Source organism: Phallusia mammillata, chromosome 8 (assembly GCF_965637545.1).
Source record: "Phallusia mammillata chromosome 8, kaPhaMamm4.hap1.1, whole genome shotgun sequence".
NCBI classification, from domain to species: domain Eukaryota; kingdom Metazoa; phylum Chordata; class Ascidiacea; order Phlebobranchia; family Ascidiidae; genus Phallusia; species Phallusia mammillata.
The window spans coordinates 16,170,682-16,185,113 of record NC_137259.1 but is presented as its reverse complement, the minus strand read 5'-3'; the positions used below and the strand labels follow the sequence as shown (position 1 = coordinate 16,185,113).

The window sequence follows — 14,432 nt, the reverse complement described above, 5'->3', positions numbered from 1 at the left end:
CAAAGTGAGATAAAGTGCAAGTCATCACAACAAAGACGTGCAAAGACAAACCCACTCACACACATACGCGCGCACGCGCTGAAGTGCAATAACAGTTAAGTTTACATATACTTTACTGGTAATACCAATTGAATTTGTAGTTTGCGTTACAACAGGAAAATTTGTTAGTAGAAGTGATACTATAGTGACAGTGAATAATGCTAAAAAGCGGTCATTGTACAGACATCAACAACACAAAACACATGCAGGTTGTTTGCCACTGTATCGAACCTTGGTTGTCTACGACTAAAAGCTTTTAGAAGCAAAGTGCAGGTGTTATGATAATAGTAGCAGGATAGTTACATAATTCACGTCGGTGCTATTAAGATTTGTGCAAAAGATATGAAGTGAAGTGATTTGCAAACATTCTTGCGCTAGGTGCATTTCTATTTTTTTGACGTACCAACTGCTGTAAAATGAGAATCGCTTACCTTTTGAATGGCTATAAAAACGAATTTAGTCTTGAGTTAACTGCTGGCTAACCCAGCCACGGTAAGCAAGAAAAGAATTTGTAATTATAATGTCATGCGGCGTAAAAAAACGGGTGTCCACTATAAACAAGTAAATAACCGGTGTCCACTATAAAATATAAGGCTCAAACAAGTGAAAAGATGCCTTTTTAAACAATTCAAATTCCTATTCTAACGTTGACCGAAAACTATCTCCAGATTAAGATTTCTATGATTTTGCGCACTCACCACGTTCAATCATGCGTACCAAACAAAATAAACGTCATGGAATTAATCTTTCAACACTTGATTCTAAAGTTCTTACAGCTGGTTTAGTTTAGTTATTTTATTCTGATTTATTATTATTATAAAGAAACAACAGAGTATGTATTCATGTTATTTGAGTGTTTCTCTACAATAAACATTTAATTTTAATGCACTGGGCAAGTTGCCAGTTTTGACTTGCGCTTACAGAAATCGTGACGAGTGTTTTTTCTCATTTGACTTGCCGAGTGATCAGTCTAGCGTTTTGCTGATTTGTTGTTAGTTGCAAAAATTTACTGGTCAGCTCCCAGTGTTGTACGTGGAAGTAAAATATTGTGTTTATTTTCAGTCTAGTGAAACAAGATGCATTGTTGCAATCTGCTGTTGACGTTTGTTGCGTTTATTTTCTGTGTTATATCGTTATGCAATGGCAAACCCCACATTGTTGTGATTCTTGCTGATGACTATGGTTACAATGATATTGGCTACCATGCAGTGCAGCACCATTCGGACATGAAGACACCATTTCTTGACTCACTTGCTATGTCTGGTATTAGACTGGAAAACTACTATGTTCAACCAATCTGTTCTCCATCGAGAAGCCAGCTAATGAGTGGCAGGTATCAAATCCACACTGGCCTACAACATTATGTGATAACACCACTGCAAAAAAACGGTCTGCCGTTAGATAATATAATACTGCCAGAACAATTAAGACAGTGTGGGTATGATACACATATGGTAGGAAAATGGCATCTTGGTTTTTATGAAAACAGCTACTTGCCATGGAACAGAGGATTTAATTCCTATTTTGGCTATTTGACTGGTGGTGAGGACTACTACACGAGGTGGAGGTGCCAAGGTAAGGAATACTGTGGTTTTGATATGGATTCAAATGAAGGACCTACTAATGAAACATATGGGGAGTATTCAGCCCACCTTTTCGCTAGGAAGGCAAAAGAAGCAATTGATAATACGGACAAGACAAAGCCTATGTTCTTGTACATAGCATTTCAGTCTGTCCATTCACCAATGCAAGTTCCAGATTCGTATCTAAAACCATTTGAGCACATTAAAGATGACAACCGGAGAATCTATGGTGGCATGGTTGCAGCAATGGATGAAGCTATCAAAAACATTACTGACCATTTAAAATCAGCCAACATGTGGAATGATACCATTCTTATATTTTCAGCAGACAATGGTGGTCAGACTTTATCTGGTGGAAATAACTGGCCATTACGAGGGCGGAAACTTACCCTATGGGAGGGTGGTGTTCGTGGAGTAGGATTTGTCCATAGTGAAGCGCTAAAACTCCCAAACCCCAACAACAAACCCAACAAAGAGATGATACATATATCTGATTGGTTTCCCACTATTATGTCTGCTAGTAACTGTCCATTTGTTAACAACACACAACCTCTTGATGGCTTTGACCAATGGCAAACTATATCGAAGTATGCACCTTCCAAGAGGTCAGAAATTTTGCATAATATTGACCCGTTGTTTACTCCACTCTATACCAAAACTAAGTTTGAAGGCAGTACTGTAAGAATGGGATTTGATACATCTGTGCATGCTGGTATAAGGTCAGATGATTGGAAGTTACTGACTGGAGAACAGGGAGATGACAGGTGGATTGAACCCCCAGAGTGGAACCAAACTGAAAGTTGGGTTTCACCTCTTGAAAACTCAGAGCATCCAGGTTTTCCCACCAATTCTGACAATAGCAAACTTGTGCGACTTTTTAACATAGCAAATGATCCCTATGAGCATGTAGAAGTCTCTGAGAAGTACCCAGATATTGTTGATACTTTGCTTGTAAAATTGGCAGCTTACAATGCGACTGCTGTGCCTGTTCGGTTTCCTCCGCAGGATCCAAATGCAAACCCAAAGTATCATGGAGATTTTTGGGGACCATGGGAAAAGTAAAACCCTAAAATCAATTTACATTTCACTGATTAAAAATACTTATTCCATATTTTACTTAATCTTCAGGATTCCTCATGAAACAACTTGTGATGCATATATATACCTAAGTTATTTTTCACTGTTTGTTTACATTTTGCCTTGAGAAATTTTACTAGCTATATTTTTCATTCTGTGTTTAGCAATTGCAATATTGTATGATTTTTATATGCTAATACTAAATGATTGTAGGATTAAAAAGTCACTCTGTAAACCACAAACAATAAAACTAGGTGTTAGGACCTCGTGATCTAGATAACAAGTGGTACCACTTTTTTGCAATTATTAACTAGTGCCATAAAATGTTGCTGTTCAAACTGATTCACTTCATCATAGTTGTGTAATAGGTAGAACTGAGTTGTTTCCTTTCACATACAATATGACCTATTAACTGTATGTTACAGATATGTTCCCACAAATGTAACTTATTTGATGTAAAATACATGCCCACTTGAGTGCTACAAGCAACGTCCAATATCAACATTTTGCTGTACCGTTCCAGTCATTACCTTTAAGGTTGTGTAAAGCGTTCAAGGCCCAACTTTCAATGTTTAAACACATACGGTATTACTTTATGGTAAGTTTTTAAAAGTATTTGGTACATTTTACTATTTTTTGAGGACACGGAAATTCTGCAGGAGCCAGATCAATGCCAAAACGGTTGAAGAGGTACTGTATTTTACAGTGGAATGTCGTGAACTATTCCATTTTTGATTGAAGTAAGCATACACCACGAGTATTTTGGCGTTGAAAGTATTTTTTCCAATTTCAGGAAGTAACAAAATTATTTCGGACATGTATGATTTTTTTTCATTTTTTGCAAACGAATTCAAAAGCTAACTTGTAAGTGCAAATTAGACACACACACCCAAACCACTAGAAAGGTGTCAGTAAATAATGTTTAATGAATAAAATAATGATTGGTCAATTTTCTATTGAGCGACTGACTTGATTATGTTATCATCAAATTTTAACTTTAAATAAAATTTTCGCATTAAAAGGCAAAGGAAAAACGAGAGAACGGCTGCCGCGGAACCGATGAAAAACGCTGATTCAAGCTTGCCTGTTGCATCCACACATTTTCCTGCCAATCCATAAACAATACAAAACTGATTAGAATTTAACAAAGTAAGTTATTACGAGTTAACGTGTTAAGCAGTAAGTTTACTTGTGTCTTATAAATAAATCTAGTTGGGATCTCATGTAGCCTAACCAAAAGTTAAGATACTACTATCAACATGTGACTTAATGTGTTTCATGGCCATACCGTATTTACTCAATTGTGAGTCACATGTTAAGGTGTCAAAAAAGGATGTTAACCGGACATCGATTTTAAGCCGATTTTGTGATGTTAGGTGACAGTGTTTTCGGTTTCCCAAAATTTGGACTTGCAACTACAACTACAGTTTTTGGTATTTAAATGAAACACTTACGGTCTCTTAAAACTACTTAGCGGTCACCCAAACCAAACCTTAAAAAAAACCTGTTAGGTGATATTGTTTAATAACGTTTGTTATGTTGATGCATAGTACAACTATTTGTCAACAAATGTTAGTCTCGCAAATAATTGTACCCAGCAGAACGTGTAAATTTAACAAATTTGTCATTGAACTGGTGTAATGCTAAACAAAATACTAGTTGTTTTATCAAGAACATGCAAAGTCAATGTGCAAAAAATTGAACGTGAAATCAATCAAAAAGCAGGGGTGTGCAAATAATATCGGTATGACATAAAATGGTAGCCGCACAAACGGTAGGGTAAAAAAAACTTGATAAACCGCGGCTTACAATCGAATAAATACGGTACAAGCTCCCGGAGTACATTAAGGTCCACTGTGACTAAAGATGTGAACGCAGTGGTGGGATCAGCCGGTTCGCACCGGTTCTAGAGAACGGTCTCACGAAATTGTATAAGATCAGCGAACCGGTTTGAAAAATATGACTTTTGTCATAGAACCGGCTGGCGTAAAATTTGAATCCCACCACTGTGTTAGCGTTGTGATTATGCACCGGTATCTTTGGTTTTAATATGTTTTATAGCTAATGTTTAAATGTAGTCCCAAGGGTAATGATTTACTCCACTCACCTGTAAGTACAGTTGTTGCCATGCCAACTGAGTGAGTTATGATGTTGCTGTAGCCATATACGGCCGCGTATAATTTTAAACCAAAGAAATCGACGATAAACACAGAATAGATTCCGTCCATACCTCCGCCACACAAGCCCAATAAAACGCAAGAGAAAAGCAAAGCGTAGTAATTCCTTAGAGATGATAAAAGTAGAAAAGTTGCGGCCATGACCAAGCACGCCATACCCTGAAAACAATTCAAGTAGTTTTATATCTGATCGGAAAAATGCTCCAAAACATATTAATAACATGAAGTCAATGATCCTTATGAGTTTAATTTCAAGATAAATATATAATGCTTAAATAAATTTGAATCAATGAGCATAAGGTTCATTGTAGTCTACATCCACCAAGCAACGAGCTTGGTGATTTTAGTTTAAAGTATACTGGTGATTTTAGTTTAAAGTATAATAAAGTTTAAAATGATTACATAGGATTTCGAAAGGTCTGTGTACGATCATTAAATGTTCTAACTTCTTGTGTTTCGTTAATAGATATTATTACAACGTTTGATAATTCCGTGTTGATCTTTCGGCCTGATTTTGATTTTATGTCTTTTTGAGATTTACAGCGAATTGCAAGCGCAGCAGAGTGGGTTGTTAGCATAAAGTTCACTGCCTATATATAGTTGTATGTAGCGCCGGGCTTTTCGGGTGCATTTCCAGTCGGGTTCTTAGTTGGGCTTAAGTTTAAATAAAACGTGCTTGATTCACGCCTGACTTTACACTAACCAAAAAGTGAGGTTTGTGCTATAGCGAAAAAAAACAGGTAAATTTTAAATAAAAAGCACACGGTTATATATGGACGTTGAAGGTTCAGTATTTTTTTTTACAGACTATTGTTTGTTCGTAACCAAACTCACCGAAAAAATGATCTTTTTTGATGTACATATTCTATCAAAAGTGATACCTAATAAAATTCTGGATATTATTTCCCCAGTCATCATCGCTGAAACGAGATACGACGATTGCATAGCGGTAAGGTTCACAGCTACCAACAACAAAATAACACGTTCATTTCAGTTTGCAATATATTTCGGCCAAGCATGAAAATGAAATGGTATGGGATCAATTTTACTACAAAAAAATCGGTAGAGTAAACATCGTTCCGGATCTTCGGCAAATTTGCACAAAACTTAGAGTACAAATGATTTGTAATGTGGTAAGGCTTTAACTAACCGACATTAGTTAATCCAGCTCTTCGCCCAATCTGGACAATTTTTTTAGTCCAAACGGGTCCGGATTAGACGAGGTTTTCTTGGTTTAGTGCAGTATTGCTTTGATACATTGTCTAGTTTTTTACAACTAAGAATTTGGGTTGTATAAAACCACTTTGAATTATAGGCGATATTTATATAGGCCTGATGTGTACATGTCATGTTTTAGGAGGATTTTCAAATGTTCTCGAAAAACACTTACTGTTAATTCCAAATGGAACAAGGTAAGTCAAACTGGAAAAATAAGCCATTGCAAAGGTGACCCATCCGAATGTGTACAAATAGAAAAGTGGTTGCGTATAAATGTCCAGGTGCACCCGTTTGCAAAATGCGGTAAGTCTTTCCTTATTGGTTTCATATTTGACAATGTTTGGTTTTGAATTTTCGCAAAACTGGAAATCTTCTGACGCACTGGTTTCTCTGCAATGGAGGAAATATTTGGTCATCTAAGTTACAAAAAATCTACAGCCCACCTGCTGTGAACAAATTCATGTCTTTCACGGACTAGACAGAGTAAACTAATATTTATTTGTGGTAATTTTTCAGCTGACAGACTTACATGGGTTTAAAAGAAGTTTATTACAGTCTCTTGGTTTTGCAAGATCTAAGGAATTGCAAAACTGAACAGTTGATCACTAATTGGTATGTAACAACTTTTAGGAAAAATATTGGTCTTTAATTAAACACAAAACATATATGGATAACAAACGTACTGTTCGCAACAAGTGTCTGGGTCTGTGTTTATGTTTTTGGTGGTTTTTGATTTCTCGGTTAACGACATCTTATATTGCTCCAAAAAACCAGGATCGAAATCTTCTCGCAACACTAGAGGTCGCATAAGAGCACCAACAACGGCAATGTTTAGGAAAAATCCGGCGATTATCTAAAAGATTAAGCAAACGATAGATTACATATTTGTCATACTGGTGTTAAGAAAAACTTTGGTTATGATTTAGTCCACGAGACATATACATTCCTTTTGAAGAAAGGATGGCTCTAAAACGCTTTTCTTTAGGCGTTTACAAAGGTGCATTCCTTTCGGCCTAGTATTTATGGGAACGTTAACCAGCTGGCCTGAAATTCGAGCACTAACCTGGCCCGGATCCGAATTATTTTTTAGAAGCCTGTTTAGGACCAAAAGGTAATTGGCAGGCCAGCTGTAGCCTGCCTACTAAAGAAGACACACTCAATGGACGATAATAGACAATGGCCTAAACACGATTTTTTGGGGGCTGTTGTGCATTAGGTTACATCCAGCAACTAGCTACTTAGTAGGTGATCTGTATTTTTAAATGTTCGGGCCCTAACCCGACCCGACGCATAGATTTACGTGTGAAGTTATTAGACCTTGTTTTTGATTGCCCTAAGAAACACACAAACTGATTACATAGGGTGAAAAAATATGTGACAGTAAACTTTGTGTAAACCAGTGGTTCTTAACCTTTTATCATGGCCGAACCCCTATGATATTCTTCAGCCTTTGGTCGAACTCATTTTGTGCTTTTGACTATACGTTTTTGCTGCCAACAAAGATTCGTTGCTTTACTGCTTATGAACAATGCGTACAGTGTTCTTTGTTACGTCAAATGTAACCTAGTTACAACCTTCCAATGTTTTGCCATCTAGCAAATAAAAATTGCTATTTTTAGCGACTATCCCTATAGTCTGATTAAAACGTTTGCCGAGTATTTGTACTTCAAAAGACCTTCGCCGAACCCTTGATTCAGCGTTGCCGAACCCCTGGGTTTCGATCGAATCCAGGTTAAGAACCACTGGTTTAAGGCCTTATCGTAACCATCGCGAAACCCTATGAAAAGTCCATCCTCACTTGAAATGCTCCCCTCCATCCAAAATATCCTATGAGCCATTGGTAAACCGGACAATAAACAAGGGCACCAACTGTCATCCCTGTGCAGATGAATTGAGTGGCGAGATTGAGTCGTTTCTTGAAGTAGCGAGTCACTATAGTCATGCAACATATTCCCACATTCGCCATACAGATGCCTGTAAATATAACCGGATTACTTGGGTAACTTACTTTTTTGTTGATCAAGTTTAGTTGAAATATCCAACTTTATAACTTTCACTACATGTAACCAGCCCAAAAATTTAAAACTTGGACTATACCAGTGGTTCTCAACCTTTCATGCGCCGTGGTCCCCTAAAAGTAACTTTCAGGTCTCGTGGCCCCCATAGGTAAACCCGTAAGACCTGTGCCCCCCTACCAAAAAATATTTGTAGCAAATCCAACTAAACTAGTCCATGATCTATCTGGAAAATTGTTTTGGTAAAAATAAACCTCAATACGGATAAATAGTGTGAGAAATAGTCGATTAAATTAGGAAATTAATTCATTTGCAACATCCACTTATTTCTGAGCATTATAAAAGAAAATGGCTCACTGATTTTTGGTGTATGTTTATAGTACCAATGCCTGAAGCGGGCCCGAAAATCAGGCCCTCTGGTATTTATGCCCTTGCCTGGTATGAGTCCCGCAAGGATTTGAATTTGTAGTAGTTGCGTTGCCCATGATCCGATGAAAATTGTAACACAGGCCATTATACCACTGGCCATACACACCCGTCGATACCCAAATCGTTGAATCCAAAAATGCACCAATACACCTGCAATGTATTGTTGTGTTGTCAAAGTTACACATCTGTAAATGAATGTCAAATTCTCATCTTACAAGATCTCATGTTCATTAACAGAATCAGAACGTTCACAACGTATTCAAGTAGTTACCGTGACTTAAGTGCTTAATCAGCATTTTGCTATGTTATTGCGGTTGGTATGTAGCCTACACTTGAACGACATTTAAATTACTACATTATAGATTTGTGGTATAAACTTGAACAAGAATATTAGTTTGCTGGCACTGTATATAGGCAGTGGTGGGATTCAAATTTTTTTATCAACCAGTTCTATCACAAAAGTCATATTTTTCAGCCGGTTCTGTTACAAAAAGTCCATTGACGGTATAACCAGTAATGCTAACGGGTTCGCTGATCTCGTATAATTTAGTGCAGTGGTTCTCAAAGTATGGGTCGCGACCCAAAGAAGGGTCGCGCATGGTCAAAAAATGGGTCGCGCTATGGTGATTCAATTTTGCACAAATGAACTATTACTGCAATAAGTAAACACAAACGAATTTACTTAAGGCAAAAATAAAGTCACATCACTCGACCACGTTGTACAGTAAAATGAACCAATCATTACAACATACAGACAATAGCCTTCCAATTTTACTGTTACGCACATGGCGATTGTAACGTCATAGCACGGGAAATAATAGGAAGTTAATCTTGCATCCCGGTAACTTAACAGGAGATGTAACAATTAGCGTTTAAGGATGGCCTCGAAATTGTAGTCCGTCTCGTTAATACATTTTTGATGTTTGAGGCTTGGGTCGTGAGATGTTCATACGGCCCAGATTTGGGTCGCGGTCAAAAAAGTTTGAGAACCACTGATTTAGTGAGACGGGTTCTATATAGTGATGTACCGAATGGGCTAAATTTCGATTCGGCCGAAACCGAATATTCGGCGGTTTTGCCGAATAAATTCGGCCGAATCATTTATGACGTCACGCGAAGTCGTACGCTACGCGTTTGACGTGAAAAAAATGTTTATCTACCAGGCAGCCAGTGCAAAATAGTTGTGTTTCGTCCTTATTTCAGTTCTGTGGGGTTTAAAATTGCATGATTGGCAACCTGCCAATGAATTACTAATTTGTTTGACTACCGTGGGAAAAACGATAATGTGTTGAAAAAGATAAACATTGACGCAATTTTCGTTATGTTTGGGCTTTTGAAAGATTGCGTGGATCTTAATAAGCAGAAAAGACACGTTTAACGCTTTAATTTGTGTTCGTAAAAGAAAACAAATTATTCGGCCGAAACCGAATCTTTGCAAAAATGATCGATTCGGCCGAATAAATTCGGCAAACCGAATATTCGGTACATCTCTAGTTCTATAACACCGGCTGAATCCCACCACTGTATATACGCATATATGTTCAGTAAAACTATTAAAACGTGGAAGTAAAACAGTCAATGACTGGTGTGTTTTTTAAGAGTTACATGTTGAACCCCTTCCATTTTATTTGCAAACAAAAATTTTACATGCCACCCCATATCCAATCTGATATAATCCGTTGATCCATGCCACGCTGGCGTAATCAGTGCTGTAGTCCCGCTTCAATGGTACATAGAACACAGAGAAACATCTTGTTGCTGCTGACCAATTGGCAACAGCAAGCATTCCACCAACCACCAGCACCCAACCCCAACCCCCGTCTGGTGCTTCTTGTATTTCCTGAAACTTACTTAATCTTCTTAATCTCCTACTTTTATTGGTCATTTTTAGCTACAAGCTACAGTATGTGCAGTTTAAGCCAATTTGCTCTACAACAACAATAAGTTTCTGTCAGAACTGCTGCCAATCAAGGTACTTGACTAATTGACTTCCTGTTGTAGACGTGCGGGCGTGCTTTAATACAGGCGTTACTCCATAAACAAACTGTGCTAGCATTTGTTGTTGAATTACCTAGATATAAATAGCCAAACTGCATACACAGTTCAAATCACACCATATGCAGACTAATCAAACAAATTATAAGTTATATCGATGCTTATCAATGGGGACCGATTAACCAAAGCACATTTAAGCTGACTCGACGTAACGCTACTAGAAGAAGGCGTAACTACAGTGCGTGACACAGAATACTTAGCTACTTTCAACTTTAATCACATTGTCTTGCTATTGCAGTTTTGTTACTAAACAATCAGTCTCAAATACATCCACAGTTTTAGATAGCATAAATTGTATCTATTCTAAACGCAGTTTGTTGTGCCTTCTCTTGCTCTATTTAAGCAAGCCTCCCTGTGTGGCATTGGGTGTTCCGCCTTTCGAGTACCTATTCAGAACTTCTGCTGACTTCAATGGCGTTGTTGACCTTTGCCCCGTCAACAGTCGGTCTTTGTTGGGTATTCTTGGCCTTTTGTCGCCTTCAGTTGTTACTGATAAACTAAAAGTTGTAAAATCACACAACTGTCCGCTTGTAGCGGCCTCTCTCACTACCATTATCGTGTGACTACAGCGAACCGGACAGATTGTCTTCTTTCTTTCACTCTCGTCTTATGCGGCGTATTCGCAGTTTCGCACATTGTGTTATTCTACGCCAGTGGTTCTTAACCTTTTTTCCTTGCTGCACCCCTTTCAAATCACAAACCAATTTTCGCACCCCCTTTCAAATCACTAACCAATTTTCGCTCCCCCTTCTGTAATTGCTTAAATAGAATAGACCTAACCAACCTTAATGGGTCAGCATCCCCGCACCCCCTAGGAACAGTTCTCGCACCCCTTGGGGGTGCGTGCACCCCAGGTTAAGAACCCCTGTTCTACGCTGATAGTTTGGCAGCATTTATAGGCGAGTAAAACTGACAGGGGATTTACATTGATATTATCTTTTTCTATACCTTTAGTTTGTAAAACTGATTTAAAGAAACTTTTTATACCTGGAAAAAGCAGTATGTTTATCCGGTTTCTTGATTTTCATTTGGGGTTAGTGGATTGTGAAGTTTATTTTCCTTTGCAGCACAGCGAACCGGACAGCTTGCCTTTTTCCTTTGGTTCTTGTCCAGTTCGAACCGTTGCTTGCTGTTGTACATTCTACTTTCAAGTGAAGCTATGCAATTTGGAACACATACCCAACTCGAAAAAAAATCTACGAGGGTTTGTAGCGTAGGAATTGCATTCAATATAGCTATAGTCGCCAAAAGGGAAATGTGTGTTCATTATGTTGGAACTTTTGCCCTTTCAGTTTCATGTTTGTTTGAAGTGCGATGTAACCCATATGCTACAGCTACATCACTACACTAACGCAGTTGAACTAAAAAAAGGGAAGCATCTATAAGAATTACTTACCTTTTAGATGGCTATGAAAACAAATTTAGTCCTGAGTTTAGCTGCTAGCAAACACAACGAACAAACCATAAGAAAAGTAAAATCCTAAAACCAATTTACTAAAAATACTCATTGCATCTGTTACTTAATCTTCAGGATTCCTCATGAAACAACTTGTGATGCATATATATATTTATATATTTATATATTTTTCATGTTATTTTTCACTGGTTGTTTACATTTTGCCTTGAGAAATTTAACTAGATATATTTTTCATTCTGTGTTTAGCAATTGCAGTATTGTATGATTTTTATATGCTAATACTAAATCATTGAGGGATTAAAAGTGTACAAGAAACTCTGCAAACCAGAAACCGATAAAACTAGTTGTTATAGCCCCTGATGCGGAATTTCCGCTGGACTTCTTAAAACAGTCGGAGAGGTACTATATATAGCAGTGGTTCGCAACTCGTTACAGGCCATAGACCACCAGTCCAAACCTAAACAATGTCGTGACCTATATTATTTTTGAAAACGTAAGTATACACCACAAGCAGTTTTGACTTAACTGTAATTTTTAACACCAGTTTTCAAGAAGTGACGTAAAATTATTTCTCCTACTCAATTGTTTTCTGACTTTGCGAGCGAATTAAAAGTCGGCGCATACACTAAAAACCACAAGAAAGGTGTCAATAAATAATGATTGCTAAATAAATAATGATTGGTCACTTTGCTATTAAGCGACTGACTTTGCTATGTTATCATCCGATTTTGACTTTAAATAAAATTTTCGCATTAGAAGGCAAAGAAAAAACGAGAGAACGGCTGCAGCGGAACCGATGAAAAACGCTGATTCAAGCTTGCCTGTTGCATCCACACATTTTCCTGCCGTTCATAAACAATGTAAGTTTTTGTGAGTAACATGTTGAAGCAGTGAAGCTACTTGTCTCTTGTAGGTTATCAAAAAATCATAACACAGTAAACCTTGACTAATCTGGATCTTTTCCTAGTTCAAAACTTGAGGTGCAAATGATTTTAGTGGTGAAAGGCTTGAACTAATCCACACGGGTTAGTACGTATCTTCGCCTATCACAGACAATTTTTTTGAGTCCAAACGGGCCCGGATTGGCCGAGGTTTACTTATTACCACCAACATTATCTCTGATGTGTTTCATGGTCTACACACTATACAGTTCTATGAACATATTAAAGTCCACAGTGACTAAAATTAGATGTGCAGGTAGTGAATATGCACCGGTATCTTTTAAATATATAAAAGTTAATGTTTAAATTCAACACAAGGGGTTAGGTTATACCCTATAGCAATGGTTCTCAAACTTTTTTTTATTGCGACGCCCCTGGAAAAGCTTTCTGGACTTGCGACGCACCAGCAAATAAAAGTTAATGAGGAAACTTATTGTTAAAGTTGTGTTTATTGATACAACAACAAAAAGCCACGAAACGGAACTATTCTGCGACGCCCTAGGAAAATTGAAACGACGCACCAGGGCGTCGCGACGTACAGTTTGAGAACCACTGCCCTATAGGCTACTCACCCGTAAGTACAGTTGTTGCCATGCCAATAGAGTGAGTTATGATGTTGCTGTAGCCATATACGGCCGCGTATGATTTTAAACCAAATAAATCGACGATAAACACAGAATAGACTCCGTCCATACCTCCGCCACACAAGCCCAACAAAATGCAAGAGAAAAACAAAGCGTAATAATTCCTTAGAAATGATAAAAGTAGAAAAATTGCGGCCATGACCAAGCACGCCAAACCCTGAAAACAATTTAAAATATTTTTTTTAACTCGAAAAAAAAAACTCTAAAACAATTGATAAATTTTAAAATTAGCCTATAGGATTTTGACATGTCCCGTATACGAACGTTAAAAGTTCTAACTTAAAGAAAACAGAAATCTTGTATGCCGTTAATACATGTTGTTGACTGACTATATATAGTTGTATGTCGCTCCGGGCTTTTTGGGTGCTCTTCCAGTGACCGGTTTCGGGCTTGAGTTAAAATAAAACGTGCTTGATTCAGGCCTGACTATAGACTTAACCACATTTGTGCAGCTATTTCACCAACGTTCGGGCCTATTTCTTTGTTTTGATAAAGATTTGGGTTAGGATCGGGCTTGTGCTTTTAGATGCGGGCACTGATTTCGAGCCCACTTGCAACTCGGTCACTGACACACCACTTTCCATAATCTTTACTAAGGGCCCCCTCGACTGGTCCCACCAACGTAAAGTGCGCTATAACGGAAAAAAGAGGAAAAATTAAAATAAAACGCACACGGTTAGATATGATTGTAGAAATTTCAGTACTTTGTTTTACAGACCATTGCTTGTTCGTACCATACTTACCATACCGAAAAAATAATCTTTTTTGATGTACACATTCTATCAAAAGTGTAACCAAACAAAATTCTGGATATTGCTTCTCCAATCATCATCGCTG

General features: G+C 37.7%; 1 protein-coding gene and 1 pseudogene across 1 annotated transcript; one reads left to right on the top strand and one right to left on the bottom strand.

The window, feature by feature from the left end:
- The first annotated feature begins 863 nt into the window (after window positions 1–863).
- Window positions 864–3,123, top strand: LOC145205371 (arylsulfatase B pseudogene; annotated as a pseudogene).
- A 477-nt stretch (window positions 3,124–3,600) lies between these two features.
- On the bottom strand, window positions 3,601–8,111 carry LOC145205375 (monocarboxylate transporter 12-like). Its single transcript, XM_080078072.1, has 6 exons — window positions 7,893–8,111; window positions 6,778–6,947; window positions 6,267–6,484; window positions 5,711–5,838; window positions 4,807–5,035; window positions 3,601–3,804 (listed from the first exon to the last, which is right to left on the bottom strand). The coding sequence occupies exons 1-6, from the start codon at window positions 8,058–8,060 to the stop codon at window positions 3,653–3,655; spliced, it is 1,065 nt and encodes a 354-aa protein (XP_079934198.1). The 5' UTR covers window positions 8,061–8,111; the 3' UTR covers window positions 3,601–3,652.
- Between the last annotated feature and the right edge of the window lie 6,321 nt (window positions 8,112–14,432).